This window comes from Saimiri boliviensis, chromosome X, assembly GCF_048565385.1.
Source record: "Saimiri boliviensis isolate mSaiBol1 chromosome X, mSaiBol1.pri, whole genome shotgun sequence".
Taxonomy (NCBI): domain Eukaryota; kingdom Metazoa; phylum Chordata; class Mammalia; order Primates; family Cebidae; genus Saimiri; species Saimiri boliviensis.
The window spans coordinates 117,379,851-117,399,222 of NC_133470.1; the positions used below are offsets into that span (position 1 = coordinate 117,379,851).

General features: G+C 39.9%; 1 protein-coding gene across 1 annotated transcript in view; it reads right to left on the reverse strand.

Annotated features, from left to right (window-relative positions):
- WDR44 (WD repeat domain 44) overlaps positions 1-13,003 on the reverse strand; it is a 94,724-nt gene extending 81,721 nt beyond the window's left edge. Inside the window, exon 1 of the mRNA XM_003931059.3 lies at positions 12,513-13,003. Within this exon, the coding sequence (XP_003931108.1) occupies positions 12,513-12,589 (77 nt within the window). The 5' untranslated portion in view covers positions 12,590-13,003. The remainder of the gene's footprint in view (positions 1-12,512) is intronic.
- Positions 13,004-19,372: the final 6,369 nt, after the last annotated feature.

The following is a 19,372-nucleotide window of genomic DNA, read 5'->3' on the forward strand; positions in this document are numbered from 1 at the left end:
AAAATAGAAACCACTCAAATTTCCTTGAAAACAAAGCAATACTGGTTTATTAACAACATTCACAAAAAGCTGAGAATATAGTTATGACAATTATCTAATAGGAAATTAACTGAATCTTCAAGATGTGAATTATGACTTTTACTACCTTTTGAAAGGACATTTAAATTTTAAATACTATGAAAGCATAGAAGAAAATATCTAAAAATAACTAATAATTATTTTATCAATGATATTAATAGAAATAGATAGAAAATTTGGCATAATGGCCGTATGTCTTTTGAAAGGTTTTGTGGCAATATTTGCAAATGATCTTCAATGAATATTTATAAATGAACTTCAATGAAATAAAAAAAAACTTTGTTAGGAAATATACATCTGTTCACATACAGGGTAATTACAAAACTTCAAGTGGACCTTTAAACAACTATTATCTTATCTAAAATGACGTGATTTTTAAAAAATGATATATGTAGTGCAGTTTTATGCCATATTCCTAAAAGAACAGCTTGACAGCCTTTCGGCCAGAACTGCCATCTTCCAGTAATTTGCCAAAATGACAAACACAAAGGGAAAGAGGAGAGGCCTTCAATATATGTTCTCTAGGCCTTTTAGAAAACATGGAGTTGTTCCTTTGGCCACACATATGCGAATCTATGAGAAAGGTGATATTGTAGACATCAAGGGAATGGGTACTGTTCAAAAAGGAATGTCTCACATGCAAAACTGGAAGAGTCTACAATGTTACCCAGCATGCTGTTAGCATTGTTGTAAAGAAGTTAAGGGCAAGACTCTTGCCAAGAGAATTAATGTGCGTATTGAGCACGTCAAGCATTCTAAGAGCCGAAATAGCTTCCTGAAACACGCGAAAGAAAATGATCAGAAAAAGAAAGAAGCCGAAGAGAAAGGGACCTGGGTTGAACTGAAGCACCAGCCTGCTCCACCCAAAGAAGCACACTTTGTGAGAACCAATGGGAAGGAGCCTGAGCTGCTGGAACCTACTCGCTATGAATTCATGGCATAATAGGTGTTAAAAATATAAAAGACCTCTGGACTGTAAAAAAATAAAAAAAGAACAGCTCGACAATATATTTACTGACATAAACAGAAAACCATTTTCCTGGGCCTACTCAAGAATTCCAAACTTTAAACATTCTATTCTACACGTTCACAAACCATTTCATAAATGTAAGTCCAAGGTAAGGCAGCTATATCACAATGTCCCAATTTGTCAAAGTAGGTTAGAATAAAAGTCAAATCTATTATTGACGTAATTTCCAGTAAAATCGAGACAGAAACAGATAGCTAAATTTATGTCTGCCTAGAGAAATCAATATCTAATGCAATCATGCTAGATCACGGTTACATTCTAAAAAGTAAACAAAATGTTGGGCTACAGGCTGTATTATAAAAGCTTTATCAAGTTAAAGTGCTAATAAGATTTTTTTGTTGTTTTGAGACAGAGTCTCACTCTGTCGCCCAGGCTGGAGTGTAGTGGTGTGATCTTGGCTCACTGCAACCTCTTGTCTCCCTGGTTCAAGTGATTCTCCTGCCTCGGCCTACCGAGTAGCTGGAGGAGCTCCTGTGTACCACCACGCCCGGTTAACTTTTTGTATTTTTATTACAGACAGAGTTTCATCATGTTGGCCAGGCTGATCTCAAACTCCTGACCTCAAGTGACCCACCAGCCTCGGCCTCCCAAAGTGCTGGGATTACAGGTATGATACATCGTGCTTGGCCATATTAATTTTATAAGTTACCTAAAACATTAAATGGAGTGCTAATGTGTGTGTGTGTGTGTGTGTGTGTGTGTGTGTGTGCGTGTTTTAATAAAGAGCCTGTTGTCCAGGCTAGAATGCAGCGGTGGGATTATGGTTCACTATATACTTGAATTCCTGGGCTCACGTGATCCCCCCTCCCCATGTTCACCTATCTGAGACTACAGGCAAGCACCACCATCCCTGGCTAAGTTTGAAAAAGTATTTTTAGATACAGGGTCTCACTATGTTGGCCAGCATAGTCTCAAGGAGTCTTCCTGCCTCAGCATCTGGAGTAGCTGGGATTACAGGCATGAGTATACCTGGTGGGGTACTAATTTTAAAAAGTAAGTGTCAGTAACTTCCAAATAAAAATTAGCATTCTAAAGTACCTATCCGAAGTCCCCTTTTAAAAAATTTAAATTGAAAAATTCTATTACCAGTGAACTGATTACTCAGACTTCAAGATTCCTTATTTTTCTTCTTCTGAATATACTGCTCATCACCAAAGATGAGCAGAGGAACAAAATTCAAACCAAACTATTTATTTTTGAAAAGTAAAGAAAACCTACTGTTACTGTCTCTGATAAAAGTTTTGATGGGAAAGAAAGTTATAAACTAATGACTGAACTGAGATTTTGGTGTAACTGGTAACTTTTAATTATTCATGTTTTCCTGCAATATCATGAATAATTGAAACTCAAAGATATTTCTGTAAAATTTACTATTAAGTACTTTATTTTCTAAATTTAATTTCTATGGTTTACGCACTTGAATTTCTACTTCTATATTCTTTTATGAAATATTTATCAATGAATTGATATATATATTCTACAAAAATGTTAAATTATCTAGAATGCTTACCTACAGAAAACATTATGTAGGCCAAGTTTAAGTCCTTTACTATTTATTATTAAAAATTATTCAATCTTATTTAAAACTTAAATAGTAATTACTAATGATTTAAAATTATAATCACCCAGCTGTCAGAAATGCATTTTTCCTATTAGTTTGATAGCCAATAGAGGTTTGATTGGGGGGAAAAATGTTAATAACTACACTCTTCGCGATTGCTACAAAACACATTTGAAGGGAAAGGGAAAAAGAAACATTGTGTATCTAGTTAGTGGCTTGTGGCCAAAAAAAATGAATCAGTTATACCAAAATAAAAACAAAACACAACACAGTATTGTGGCCTAACTAAGCAACTGCCAACAATCTATAAAACAAGTATAGTGGGGAAAAAAAATCCGGGATTAAGACTTTTTCACATGGCATTGAAGCCCAACTCAGCAATGGCTCACATCCTGAGGGGGTTTCCCTTAGGATCAAAGAACATAAATAACCCTTTGAAATTCAGTGAGCAGTGTCTAGGATTCCAGCTCTTTCAGTAGCAAGGTCATTTTCTGACCTGGCTACCATACTGTAATCAATTATGTCAAAACTTAAAATAAGGGGCATAAAAATACTGCTTTTTATTGTTTTAAACAGTAAATTATACATACCTAAATGGTAGGGTTGGCATTGCCATTCTAACGATTCACATTTAAAATGTGAATCACACAATGTTTACAGTTTAGAAAACAAAAGTAGGGAGGAACCTAACATTTTACATCTCCATTAAAAACCATTCATTTAAGTACCACAAGTTTGCAAAGCATCACCTCTTGATGGCTGTGCTTTACCCACCTTGAGCTGTCAACAATTGCCCTACTTATCTCACAAAAACTGTCCTGACCATCTTATAAAACTGCAGAATAATCAGAAGCAATAACATGAGTAAAAGAACTTTGAAAACAAATGCCCACCATTAGTTAGCATTATGCCATTATCATTCTTTGCATGTAACATGTAGCACTATAATACTTCTTTCTTACTGTGAATACATTCATTCCCCCCCCAAAAAAAGTTGGTAACAAGGAACTGATATGAATACAGGATAACTGGCAACACCTCCCAAGGTTTCACTGTTAACATTTAATATTTACTGGATATAGGATCTCCCCAAGTTATGAAGATCCTATACATCCAAAGCACTCTCCTTGCCTCAGCTCCCTTACCGCCCTCCTCTTATAGGAACTAGTACCTGTGTGTGGTTAGACATGACTGGAGATTGGATAGAATCAGGAAGTTCAAAAACAGAAGAAACTGTGAAGAGTAGTAGCTGCCATAGAGCATGCTTACTTACCACCCATCTCCCCAACTAAACCTTCTGTGCACTGCTACACATAACTGTGGACTATGCTGGGAAATAAGGCAAAGGTTAAAAGTCAACAGCTGAGGGCTATGATCTGGGACATAATAGGCATGGTAGTCTCCCAAAGGAAAAAGGACTGATCTCAATCATTAATCTTAACCCAAGCTAATAAAGATAAAATACCCATTGCAAAATACAGACAAACCTACCTCCTTTCACTCACAAAGGTACTAGTTTTATCAAGCTACCTGTTCATTCTGCTCACCCATCTTTCACTAATTCAATGAGTAACCCTCCCACCCCCGTAACACTAAACAATCTTTACCAACTTGTTCACCATATACAATTTAAACAATTTTTGCCTCACTCCTTCCAAAAGTTCCCAGCCTTTATGTCTCTTCCATCCATCACTGACCATTTTCAGTTTTAAGGAACAATAAGTAGTTATACTAGGAAACCTCTGTACTAATGACATTGGGTAAGCTAGGCAGTGAAAGGGGTGGAGTTGGGGCTGAGGGAAATGTTCAGTCCACCTGCCATTTTAGTTTGGTATGGGTAGGTAAGCATATTTTAAAGGACAGATTTTTAAAAAATATTCAATTGTTAACAGTACTGCTAATAACCAGAAAAATGATTCCCTCAGTCTTCCAATTTCAATAAAGACTTTCAAGTACAGAATGAAAAGAGGACTATGGATATTAAGTTCATCCACATCTATTCTTACCAGTTCAAGAACAATGTCAGAAAGAACACTCCCACCTCTTCTCTTGAGCTTGCTTAGTAATCAGGATGCTTGCTTTTGAGACAGTGAATTTGCACACAGCACTACATACTACTTATTGGTTCTCCAGAAAGTTTGACCTGTGGTTCATAAAAATGCCCATGGTTCACTGAGTTTTGTACTGGAATAGTCTATCATGATTAGTAGTGGACAAGTAGGTTTTATACAGGTATAGATAGCTTGTTACAGGTATGGCTTGTTCTGCATGGGATATCTATTAGAAAATACCATTCAAGTTTTCCCTCAGAAGTTTCAAAAAAATCGTATATTTCATCCTCAGATTTGTTAAAAAGCTGACCCCTCCCCTCCTTTTAAAAATTTTAAAGATCAGGACTCTGTGGAGAAACTGAAACTGCTCTTAAGTCTGTTTGTACAATTAAAGATTTCCTTGAAGCATTATCAGAATTTAACTATAGTTTTTTTACTTTATTTTATTTTATTTATTTATTTTTTGAGATGGAGTCTCGCTCTGTCACCCAGGCTGGAAGTGCAATGGCACAATCTTGGCTCACTGCAACCTCCGCCTCCCAGGTTCAAGTGATTCTCCTGCCTCAGCCTCCTGAGTAGCTGGGACTACAGGTGCATGCTATCATGCCCAGCTAATTTTTGTTATTTTTAGTAGAAACGGGGATTTCACCGTGTTAGCCAGGATGGTCTCAAGCTCCTGACCTCATGATCTGCCCACCTTGGCCTCCCAAAGTGCTGGGATTACAGGTGTAAGGAACCATGCCCAGCCCATTATTTTTGTTTTTTAAAAGAGACAGAGTCTGGCTGCAGTGGCGTGATCACAGCTCACCGCAACTGCAACCTCCTGGGCTCAAGCAATCCTCCTGCCTCAATCTCCCAAAAAGCTAGGACTACAGGCATGCACCATCATGCCCAGCTAATTTTTAAAAACTTTTTGTAGAGATGAGGTCTTGCTACATTGACGAGACTGGTCTTGAACTCCTGGCTTCAAGTGATCCTCCCAACTCAGCCTCTCATGGCACTGAGATTACAGGTGTGAGCTTCTGTACCTAGCCAATCCTTATTTTAAGGAAAACAGGTAAACATATTATAATTTAAAACTATTTTAGTCATATGAATTCTGAGGTTTTTAAGAGAAAATAAATATAAAAAATATTAAAGGCATATGGCTTTTAAAAAATAAAGACCCATACAACTATTTAGTCTTTACTGTTCTCTTCCTGTTTATTCAAGGGCTACAAAAGAAAGATAACACTTGCTATTAATTTTCTAAACAGTTTTCTCAAATTCAAACGAATTAATCTAAAGGCCAAACATTATTTCTAAAACCTATAGAAATAGTTTTTTTTGTGACGGAGTTTTGCTCTTGTTACCCAGGCTGGAGTGCAATGACGCGATCTCGGCTCACCGCAACCTCCGCCTCCTGGGTTCAGGCAATTCTCCTGCCTCAGCCTCCTGAGTAGCTGGGATTACAGGCACACGCCACCATGCCCAGCTGATTTTTTGTATTTTTAGTAGAGACAGGGTTTCACCATGTCGACCAGGATGGTCTCAAACTCTCGACCTCGTGATCCACCCGCCTCGGCCTCCCAAAGTGCTGGGATTACAGGCTTGAGCCACCGCGCCCGGCTATTTAGGATTTTAATATTTTTAAAAATCAAGGGCCAGGCACAATGGTGCATACCTGTCATCTCTGCACTTTGGTAGGCTGAGGTTGGGTGGATCAGTTGAGCCCAGGAGTTTGAGACTAGCCTGGGCAACATGGTGAAATCCCAACTCTACAAAATACACATACACACATACACACACACACAACTTGCGGGGCATGGTGGTCCCAGCTACTTGGGAGGATCACCTGAGCCTGGGGAGGCTGAGGCTGCAGTGAGCCAAGATTACACCACTGTACTCCAGCCTGGGTGACAGAGTGAGACCTTGTCTCAAAAAAAAAAAAAAAAAAAAAAAAAAAAAAAAAATTATCTGCCCTATCTTATGAAGTAGATTATCACAAGAACAGAATAAAGTTTTTAATTTACAGGAGTTTATACAGATTCAAATTGAGCCCCCAAATGCCATGCCACTATGGACTGTCTTGCCCCCATGAGTTACCAATTGACAGTTGGATGTCACTAAATATAGTTTGTTTATTTATTTATTTTGAGATGGAGTCTTGCTCTGTCACCCAGGCTGGAGTGCAACCTCCGACTCCCGGATTCAAGCAATTCTCCTGCCTCAGCCTCCTGAGTAGTTGGGACTATGGGTGCATGCCACCATGCTCGGCTAATTTTTGTATTTTTAGTAGAGATGGGGTTGGCCAGGCTGATCTCAAACTCCTGACCTCAGGTGATCCACCCACCTCACCCTCCCAAAGTGCTGAGATTACAGGTATAAGCCACAGTGCTCAGCTAGATGTCACTAAATTTAGAACTTGAATTTACTAATTAATATGCAGAGGGATTTTTTTCTCACTTCAATATGTTACATGAGTGTGATAAAACAGCATTTGTAAATATATTTCTATCACTCCACAAAGTCTTCATTAATCAAATTTAATTGTGATCAAATATATATGATTAAATGTCAACTCATCAACAGCCATTTTTAAGGAAACTTTCCTAAAGAAATAAAAATAGCACAGCTATTTTTTAAATTAAAACTTGTATCAATGTTCAATTCAGAGAGAAATGTTTCTGACACCTAAGTAAAGTGAGAGGCTGAGTTTTCAACAAAGGCAGCTACATACCTTTTTATTTTTCAGACCTAACAGTTCTTCAGGACAGTTTGGTCTGGGTTCCCATGATTTAAGATTTTATCACTATTCCAGTCTGAATATGGTAGATTGCAGTTAATAGCAACTAAATCCTTAAGAATAAAGTGAAATAATACAAATAATCACTGTTCTTAGACAAGCTATTTTGCCATTGTTTTTCACCCTGACATGGAGAAAACTAGAGAGCGAAAGTTAGGATCCTAGAACAGTTAAAGGTCTCTGATAGACAAGGTATGAAGAAACAGTCAAGCAGACCATCTTAAGAGCCCAGCTAATAATGTAGGCGCCAGAAAACTATGACAGGAATACTCAGCAATACTTTCCCTCCTTCCGCAGATGGAGGTGGTATAAGTGAGGAATCAAGAGACCTGCGGTCTAGTTCCAAGTCTGCCCCTATTAGCAATGTGTCACCTCCCCTCTCAGATGCTAAATTTCACTTTCAGTTAAAAAGGAAGGCTGGGCTAAAATGATCTCCAATCCCTTCCTACTCTAAAAGTGTTATGATTCTAGCCTTCTTCCAAGGTCTCAAAAATATTTTGGCTGCCACTAAAAAAATAAAGAGTGCTGAAAATGTTACATTTATTTTTACAACATGTTCTCGATGCCTGCCTTTAGTATGTGTAAGTATAAACCACATGAGTTAGCAGGGGCATTCGTCTCATATATAATTTGCCCAGTAAATACTTTATTTCAAATTTATGAGTCTTGAACTATGTACCAAACACCATTAAGTTAAACTATAAGGTTAAAAAAAAATCACGGAGAGATTTACCAAGAACAAAAGCTTATCAATACAAGCACACTATTAAACCTCGCTATAAAGACATTTAGAGTTAGAAGGGTTCTCAGGAGTGTAATCCCTCAATTTAAAGATGAGGAAATAAAATGACTCACACTCCAGGGCTCTTTTCTAGCATAACACACAGTTCCTCCTCTCTTTCCTGCTGTATCAAAAGACAGCCCGGTAGCAGAAAGAACGCCAGACTGTCAAACTGAACCGGGTTCTAGACCTAGTTCCACCATTAATTTGCTGTGGCAGCTTTTACAAGTTCCTTTCTTTCTCTAGGCTTCAGTTTTCACAACGTATTACATGAAGGAGTTTAACTAGATGAACCTTCTAGCTACAATAGGCTATGATCTTACAAAACTCCTGACAAAACAAAAATACACTTTCCTGAAAGAAAATGGAATTTCTTAACCAAGAGAAAGAGTTTGGGTTGCTGGTTTTAAAGAACATGTATCAGTTCAATTCAGCAATTTGGTCCTAAAGCATTTAACTCCAGAATCCACTAAGAGAGGATCTCTCTCTACCTCTTTATCACTCCCCTCATCACCCTCCACAGGAAAAAAACAAAACAAAACAAAACAAAAATACTGGACTAGGAGTCTGAAGAGCTTGTTTCAAATCCCAGTTCTGCCACTTGAAAGGTGTCTCCTAGGGCAATTCACTTAACCGTCTCTGAGTCTAAGGTTCCTCACACATAAAAATGAAGAATGAGAAAACCTGGGCCTGGCGAGATAGCTCATGCCTAACAGTAATCCCAGTGCCCTGGGAGGCTGAGGTGGGAGGATCACTTGAAGCCAGGAGTTTGAGACCCGTCTGGGCAATACAGCAAGATCCTATCTCTAAAAAACCTTTCTCTAAGCAGGGTGGTGTGCACCTGTGGGAAGATAACTTGAGCTTAGGAGTTTGAGGCTGCAGTAAGCCATGATCTCGCCACCACTCCAGTTTGGGCAACAGGCTTTTTTTTCAAGACCCCGTCTTAAAAAAAAAAAAAAAAAAATGCCGGGCACAGTGGCTCACACCTGTAATCCCAGCACTTTGGGAGGCCGAGGTGGGTGGATCACAAGGTCAAGAGACCATCCTGGTCAACATGGTGAAACCCCGTCTCTCTACTAAAAATACAAAAAATTAGCTGGGCATGGTGGCGCGTGCCTGTAGTCCCAGCTACTCAGGAGGCTGAGGCAGGAGAATTGCCTGAACCCAGGAAGCGGAGGTTGCGGTGAGCCAAGATTGCGCCATTGCACTCCAGCCTGGGTAACAAGAGTGAAACTCCGTCTCAAAAAAAAAAAAAAAAAAAAAAAAAAGAATAAAGAAAACCTGACCTAAAATATAAACTAAAAAAAGCATTATAAATATGGTATATATTGCAAAGTTGGGCAAGTGAAGATGATCTACAATACAGTAGGCTGTATTGTAATCAAAACTCGCTATAAAAAACTGGGCTGATTTTTAACATATTAAATTTGCTTTCAAAGAGTAGATTAATAAAGCTGAACACTGTAGGGAAATGCAAGAAATAAATTAATTTTAGGAAATGGACTGTGTATTAGGATTGCACTAATTAACAACACATGAGACAAATCTCCACTGCCTACTCAGTTTAGTACAATTTGATGGCATAGTCTGTGTACTCCCAAACACACAACAGCAAGGAACATTTCTAAGTGACCAAATTCAGTCTATTAACTTTAAAAATTGTATGGTTTGCCACTCCAGGTCATATCAAGGAACGAAACATTTTTTTTTTTTTTTTTTTTTTTTGAGACGGAGTTTCGCTCTTGTTACCCAGGCTGGAGTGCAATGGCGCGATCTCGGCTCACCGCAACCTCCGCCTCCTGGGCTCAGGCAATTCTCCTGCCTCAGCCTCCCGAGTAGCTGGGATTACAGGCACACGCCACCATGCCCAGCTAATTTTTTGTATTTTTAGTAGAGACGGGGTTTCACCATGTTGACCAGGCTGGTCTCGATCTCTTGACCTCGTGATCCACCCGCCTCGGCCTCCCAAAGTGCTGGGATTACAGGTTTGAGCCACCGCGCCCGGCTGGAACAAAACATATTTCTGACGACCAATATCTAGTAAGGCAATCTGTTTCCACAAATCAAGATTTCTCACTACATTTCTAGGTTCTAAGTTGCCCAGCCAGATCTGCTCACAGTGTCTTATGCAAATGATAAAACCTTCCACAAAGGATAGAGGAAAATGTAAATGATGCTAACCTTTTATTGCCCTCTCAGTCCTGCCAGTTCTTTTCAGATGCAATTCTCCAGATTAGTCTATTCTCTTTCCAATCCTATAATACAGTAAGGAACTCCGAAACCCACAAACTGACCCTTTGTAGTAGTTTTACCCACAGAGCTCAACACACTTAGTAATTGGGCAGGTTAAAGATAAAATTAGAAAGCTGAGTTCCAAGCAACTTTTTTAGTTTTCACTTAATATCAGAGGATCAAAGTGCTTGAGAAACTATATTACCTTACGAGAGAAGTGACTATCAGTTCTATCAAAATGACTCATCTGGTTTAGATAAGTTAAAATAGCTCCAAGTTCTGTATCTCCCAAAGTAAGCTCTGTGTAATGTTAACGAATTTGCCAATGCCAAGAAAGGAAGGAGAAGATCATGAACATTTTGAATGCTTTCTCTGTGCCCAGGTACTAGACTAGACAGTTTACACAGGTCCTGATATAACTTGTGTGCTTTGAAGTTAAACTTATTCAATGGAAAGAAACAACATCCACAGAGTAGTTTTAAACTGATCATCTCGTAAATTGATCATCTCGTAAACTGATTATTTCCCTCCCCCACCCCAATACACACACACAAAAGTACCAAAGGACTTGGTCTCTCATTTAATCTGAATTGTTAGTTCATTACTTTGAAGGGAAAACCACACAGAAAAAAAGTTAAACTTCACAGAAATCTAATGTATTTCAAAACCCAAATGTATTTCCTGTCCTCTACTACCTAGCTCTAAACTTGTCTCAGATATTGAACTTGAAGGAGATTCAGTGCCATCTCAAGATTGGCCACTGCCACCCCAAAATCCAAAGGTTGGTGGAAAGACACACATCTGAAATCTACCAACGTACACTGCTTTCTGATTTTGTACTGTAACTTTTTGGTGTATATTGTGTATAAACATACATTAGTTTTTAGAATGACTTCTGGCATGCACGGCTAACTGTACTTGCATCAGAGGGGGCATTTCTCCCACGGAGTAAGTTCGAGAATTGAAGCCAGTTCACTTCTGTAATCATATTAGGTCATTTATACTAACATACAAATTTTACCAATCTTCAAGTTCTTACAGCATGAAAACATATTTAACTGCCTCTAATTCCACGAACATTCGCAGGGGAGTTCGGTGAAATCGTTTTAAAGCACTACTTCAACTTTGAAAAGTGGAGAAGTGGGTAAGTAAATATAAGTCCTAGTCAAGCGAGCATTCCAACTACTGTACTTCCTATTCAGAATCACCCATATTAATCACCACTAAAACATCCTGCAGAATTAGATAAAGAACACGAAGCTGGGGCTCTCCTTCCAATCACCAGATTACTCAGCACTTGTTTGTCCCTCTGTAGTCAGTTGTGTACATTTCTGTCTGGCCATCCTTTTAAACCGCATTCTTCCTAATGATAGGGACCGTGTATTCGATCTCCTTTATCTCACGGCAAGGTGTTACTTTAATAAAACACTGTTGATCTAGAGTACATCAGCTAGAGGACTTTCTTAAGCAAATACCCAACCTTTCCCCCGCTCCTTTTCGCTGTGTGCAAGGCAAATAGGGGAGAGTTACAGCCGCCTCTGAAATGAATAGGTAAGTTAGCGGTAAAGGGGAGAATAAAAAACTACAAGTTACATTTCTCCTGCTAGCGCTCCTTTAATCTACGGTCCCCGAGGCCAAAACGGATGTTTGAAAGGTAAGCTCGGAACCCCACAGATACAAATCTCTGGCTCTCAGGCATGTAAGCTGTTTCCCCTCACAGAAGGCTGGACCAGACGAGAAACGGGCTCTGAGAGAGACTCTGGGACCGTTCAGTAGGGAAACTGCCTGGAGGCTGCCCGAGGTGGGCGACTCCCATTTCTCCGAGTCACCCCGCCCTAAGAAGCCCAAGGTCTGGGTTCTGAAGTGCTCCAGTGAGACGGAGAGGAACAGCGGTGGCGGACACAGCGGGACCTGGGAGGGGTGTAAGGGGAAGGCACAGAAGATGCAGGGGGCTAGGGATGTACGGCTTCCTGGACATAGCTGCGGTTACTTACCCCACGAGGTAGCCGCCCCCTAGGTGCACATCTTCAGGGGCATCATAGAATTCCTCGGTGTCGCTCTCCGACGCCATTTATAGGACACACCCGCGGGTGAGGGGGCCGGCGCCGCCTGGAGGAAGGGTGACTCTCGTCTTCTCCTAGTCGACCTCCGCCCGGGCGAGACTGGGGAAGTGGGTCCCGGGCGAGGCTGAGGGAGCGGACGATCTGTGGCGAGGAGACTGTTAAGGAAAGGGGGCCGCCCTCAGTTGCCGGGCTTCGGGAATAACCCGTAGAGCGACCGCCTGAAGAGGCGGCGGTGGGTCCAGAGACTTGCTGCCACCGCTCCCAGTGATAGGTGTAAAAGGAGCGCGAAAGAGGCGGTGGCTCTTCGCAGTGGGGGAGGGAGGGCGCGCCGGCGACAGCGGCTCCAGTTTCTCCCGCAGCAGCAATTTACAGCAGCTGCGAAAGCCAGTTGCCCGCAAAATACCGACGCGCACCTACCATCGCGAGATTTCGGGAGGGGCGGTAACACGTAGGCGGGGCGAAGAGGTGGCGGGGGCGGTTCCAGAGAGGCAGCGCTCCGATTACTTCTGCCTGAGAAGCCTATCAAAACAGCGCAAGCGCGTTGAGGGCGCTCTGTGAGGGCCGGAAGTAGCCGAGAAGGGAGAGAGTGAGTCTCCCGATGGGAGGAGTCTAGGACCTGCGCAGGAGCAGCGTGGTGCCCGGACTGTGAGGGCGCGCGCCCGACGTAGGTGCGGTCGGGCAGAACGTCTTACTCTCTAACTGCAGTTCCAAAGAGACGCATTTTGAGAGGGACGATTTTGTGTCGGTTTTTTTTCTTCTAAAGAAATGCTCTCGGGAAACGTTAGTGGGAACATTTTGGCGTCTATTTACAATGTCTTACTATCCAAGCCCGGAATGTCCCGCCCTAGGGCATCGGCAGGTCCACCACCTCTAGCGAGCTATTGCAAGAATAACTCGCCCTTATTCTCTACGAGTTATAATTGAGATCCCTAGATACGATCCTGCCGGCCAGAAGGTGGGGTCCTTGAGATATACACGGGGAGTGTGCCAGTTCCATGCAGTAATGATGGATTTATTCCTGGAGCTGAGCCAGTATAAGGCCTCCGGTTACTTTTTGTCCGCACATCTCTGTCGCTGCCGACACTTGATGTAAGAGAAGTTCTTACATACTGCCCAAGATGTGCGTCAGCTAAATGGTAAATATTTATTGAGCAGATATCATTGCAAGGCTACGAGCTAATGGCTTAATTCTCATCCTCAACTGCCCAGTGTCCGGTGATAAAAATAGAAAGGTACTTTTGAAAAAACCGAGATGTTCCTTCTTAAACCACGGGTAATTGACCATCAAGGTGATAGCATTGACTCAATATGATCACAAAGCATATTTAGTTCTCCAAATGACATTATAATAGGCATTTTGAGCTGTTCGTGCAGCCTCAATTACTACTCAAGAAAAGACTGGATTGGAGCCAAGGGCATGGCCTCAGGCTGGAAAGGAGCACTAGACTTTGTCAAGCAATCAGGACAAGGTCTGCTGTGGTCTGCTGGACTTGGGTAAAACCAAATGTCATATACTGTATATTCTATAATATTCCAGGGAGTTTAGGGAAAACACCGCATAATCAAATATATTAATATTTTTGCAGCAAGACATATGATCGTTCATATGGGATAAATAAATGCTAGTAAATAGCCTCATTCAGAAATAAGTTTAGGATAGATCCATTTGACTGTCAAATAAATTACTAAAACAACAACAACAAAAAAAACCCAAAACTTGGTTTCCAGAGCTTTTTGGGTTTCAGGATTGGAGACAAGGGATTTGTGGATCCTTGTGAGAGTTTGACTTTTGTCAAAAGCTAAAAATTATTAGGTTTTATGTGTCTTAAACATGTTAATTCACTTCCTAGATATAAAAATGTACCTCAGAATACTAACTTTTAAAAACGTTTTGTTCACTAAGATAGTTTTTTTTTTTCTTTTTGGATTATGGAAAGATACACGGTATAAGGTAAAGAAAGATATATTTACGGAAAGATATAGCTACCTGAATATATTTTCTTCCTAGTTATCTAATAGTGAATTTATGGTTTCGCAAAAAAAAAAAAAAAAAAAAAAAAAGAAAAAAGAAAAAGAAAAAAAGTTAGTTTTCTCTATAGGATAGAGGTATTAGCTCCAGGCACGGTGTCTCACATTCGTAATCCCTGCAATTTGGAAGGCCAAGGCAGGTGGATATCTTGCACTCAAGAGGTTCAGACCAGCCTGGGCAACATGACAAAACCCTGTCTCCACACAAAAGTTCAAAATGTAGCCGGGTGTGGTGACATGTACCTGTGGTCTCAACTACTCTGCAGGCTGAGGTGGGAGGATCACTTGAGCCCAGGAGATTGAGGCTTCAGTGAGCTGAGCTAGTGCCACTGCACTCCACACTGGGCAGCAGAGCCACACCCTATCTCTCTCTCTCTCACAAACACACACACACACACACACACCCCACAAATGCCATGTGTGAAAACTAGTCACTCAGTTCAGTAAACATATACAATTTGGTGCAATGTAGACCCACTGCAGTGGCTCACACCTGTAATCCCAGCACCTTGGAAGGCTAAGGCACATGGATCACTTGAGGTCAGGAGTTCGAGACCAGCCTGGCCAACATGGCAAAAGCCTGTCTCTACTAAAAATTCAAAAGTTAGCCAGGCATGGTGGCACTTGCCTGTTGTCCCGGCTACTCAGGAGGCTGGGGCAGGAGAAGCCCTTGAACCTGGGAGGCGGAGGTTGCAGTGAGCCAAGATCATGCCACTGTACTCCAGGCTGGATGACAGAGTGAGACTCTGTCTCAAAAACAACAAAAACAAAACAGAGAAAGAAAACTTCAGTTTCTGCCTATCAGGAGCTAATAATCTAGTAGTGGAGACAAATATGGAGTCCTAGTTTGGTGCTTTTTTTATTTTTTAATATATCATATCAGATCTCTTGGACCTTTTAAGTTGCCTTAAACATTATACTTAGAAAAAGATAAAATGGATAAGAATGATAAAGTGGTAATATTTTTAGAGCTTTTAAAGTTGCCGATTTAAATGCTTTTATCAGTTGTATGAGAAAGTGAATTGCTAGAATGAATTGCTGGAACATTAAAACACATATAAATACCACCTAGCATCACTTTTGAAGATGTAAAAGATGTGTTTATTTTGCCTGAAATATTAGTTCTTGGGTTTTAAAACAGCAGATTTTAGGTATCATCCAAGGCAGCAATTCTGAAGCTTTTCTCTGTATTAGAAATGGAACCTTAATCAAACTTAATTTTATGCAAAAGTTCATATATCATACAAATAAAAACTGCTGTTTGGAACAGGGTTTCAAAGTTGAGGTCCCTGTCTGTTTCACCTCCCTTGAATCTCCAGAGACGGTCCCAAGGCTTCATAGAAAAAGAAGAAATGGAAAACCAGAGGTTTGGCAAATTATACTCCACAGGACAAACCCATCCCACTCTCTGTTTTGGTAAATGACATGTTGTTGGAACATAGCCAGGACTATTCGTTTATATATTGTATATGGCCACTATCATGGCAGAGTTGAGTAGCTGGGACAGAGACTGTGTGACCCACCAAACCTAAAATATTTACTATCAGGCTTTTTTTACAGAAAAATTTAATAGATCCTTGGTCCATAAGGTACTATTTTCTAGGGTACCTCAAAATTAAAAATACCCTCAAATTAAATGGTTTCAGCAGATCATATGATGTTGCAAAATCATATGTGTAGATAAAAATAAGAATAAAACCATTCCCTGCTGGTTCATTCCCAATGACTATAAAAATTCATAGATCTAAGGGTAAGGTGAGTTTAAGGAAAATTTTTATGCTTAACTAAATTCCTTATCTGCATAGCATATACTCTACCCTCCAAAGACTAGAGGTCACAGCCACTGTGTGGAAAAATTATCTGTAGGATGTTAATTCTCTCTTCTTGGCAAGAATAATACAAACTGGCAACATCCTTGAGGCCAATTTTGCCCCAACCCCAAGGATAACCAATCACTTAGAACATCAGTGTTCCAAGTACATCCTAATAAGTGTAGCCTTTTGTTACAAACAAGAGCTAAAGTGATAACTCAGGAAAAATAGATATTTTTTAATGTACAATGTTAGGTGACTTGAGACACAATGTTGACATAAAAGATTTAATATTACTCAGTATGTTGCCCAGTTGGTCTTGAACTCCTGGCCTCAAGTGATCCTCTTGCTTTGGCCTCCTAAAATGTTGGGGTTACAGGTGTCAGCCACTGTGCCTGGTCTACAACCTGCAACCCTTCTGATACCTACTTCCACAAGCAAATTTCAGGACTTTTTGAAAATAAAGTGCCGACTTTATTGCAGCATTTATGTATTTCCTAATCATTTTACATATGTAAAACTGTGCTACCATTTTTATTAGGTTCATATCTTTTTGTGTTGATATCACTGATGAAATTTTTAAATGTAGTGCCCCTAACCCATTTTCCCCATAAACCTTGTGGGTTTTTTTTTCTTTTTTTTTTTTTTTATTGAGACGGAGTTTCGCCCTTGTTACCCAGGCTGGAGTGCAATGGCGCGATCTCGGCTCACCGCAACCTCCGCCTCCTGGGCTCAGGCACTTCTCCTGCCTCAGCCTCCTGAGTAGCTGGGATTACAGGCACGTGCCACCATGCCCAGCTAATTTTTTGCACTTTTAGTAGAGACGGGGTTTCACCATGTTGACCAGGATGGTCTCGATCTCTCGACCTCGTGATCCACCCGCCTCGGCCTCCCAAAGTGCTGGGATTACAGGCTTGAGCCACCGCGCCCGGCAACCTTGTGGTTTTTATTGAATAAATTTGCATAGCAGAGTGATTTTTAGGAATGCCCAGGTCGCTTTATAGCAGAACTGATTGTAGTCCAGAAGTGGTAGCTTCAGGCATGGCTGTATCCAGGGCCCAAGATATATCAATACTCTTTCCTTCTGTCCATCTCCTTCATTTTGTGCTTTGACTTCAATTTTCCTATTGCAAACAACTTCTTTCTTGTAGTTAGTGAAGACAGCTGCAAGAAATGTTAGCTTATAATGAATAACTCTCAGTCCTAAAGGAAGGGAGACTTTCTCTGTCAGTGTTTATATATTAAATCTCAGAGAGGATACTGATTGTCCTTAGGAGGCCCATCTAACTAGGAGCATACAGAACTCTCATTTGCTCGGGTCTGGGTCGGCTGATTCCTTGCCACTTGCCAAATTAGGAGAGATTGTTGTGATTATCTTCCTTACTAGGACTGCGTAGAATAGTCAGTGGACGTTTTTTTCAAGGAAAGGATACTAGCAAAACGAACAAACAAACGAACAAAAGGACACAAAGGATACTAGCAGACAGTAACAACATGTTTATATAAGTTATTAAGGGGTAAGTCTTCATATTCATTGACATGAAAAGAGCTCATAAAGTGTTAAATGAAAACAGTTGTTACAAAATACTGTGTATAGAAAAATCCCATTCATGTAAATCATTTATCTATGCACATATGTATACCTATGTGTATGGAGAATTCTGGAAAAATATTCACAAAAGATTTATTTTGTCTTTGGTTACTGATTAAAATAACAATATGAGGTTTGTGCCTTATTTGTACCTTTGTGTAATGACTGAATTTCTACAATGAATATGTATTACTTTGTAAATAAGGGGGAATTATTAAAAGAAAATATATAACCTATCATATTACAAGGTAGATTTGCATCGAGGATTAAGATCTAAAATTAATTTCCAACATAGTGCGTAACTATGAATGCTGAGCCTATTGTATGTAAAATGGTTTCTGGAACACTTCAATAAATGCCACCAAGAAGCTGAACTTCGAAAAAATACCCACAAAGCAAATCTTGAAATGCAGTTAGTCTATCACTCGAAAGTCATGTTTTCTGCACTGCAAGCCTGATACATAAAGAGAATAAGTAATGGTAATTTCTAAAGCAACTAGAAATGGTGAATCTGTTAAACAGATGTGTAGCTCTTTGCAGCAAGGTAAAATGGTGGAGGTATACTTCTAACAATATGGACTAAGCATAGTTTTATTTTTCAAAACACTGAGTATACATGGCATGATCTAAAGAGAAATAAATAAAGACATGTGAACTTTAGTCTTCAACAAAATTATTCTGGGTCACAAACTGGAGAAGACATCTTTTGTCCACCACTATGGCATCTTTGTTTATTTTTTTAATTGCTTGAAACTCAATGTAATGGCAAGTATTTATATAGAAACGTCAATCACCAGGCTAATATACACATACACACACTCAATAGCAACAACTAAAATTTTCTGGTGTTACAGACTGTGACTTCTCAAAATTCATGTGTTGAAATCTAATCCCCAATGTGATGGTATCTGGAAGTGCGAAGGAACTTCTAAGGTTACTTAGTCCAAGCCTCATATCTCATACATGAACTCCTTCTACAAACTTCACCAATAAATGGTCATTCAATGACATAGAGTTTAGTATTTATCCAATCAATTTTTTGATAACTTCTAATGTTAGCAGATTTCTTCATTTTATTTAACCCAAATCTACATTTCTGCAATTTTCATCCACTGGTTATGATTCTGGTTACTAAGTCCATACAAAACCTTTCATTTTTTCAAAGATGATTATCAAGTCTCTGTAGTATACTTATCTTGGTAATATATACTGATACGCTTACACTGAATGTGTTTAGAGACAGATAAATGGGAATTTTGACTATACAATTAAGATGGTGCATTAAATAAACATGCAATAATATGTGTAGATACTATATATGTCCACCATATGTGAACAGTACCTGTATAATGGTATATTCT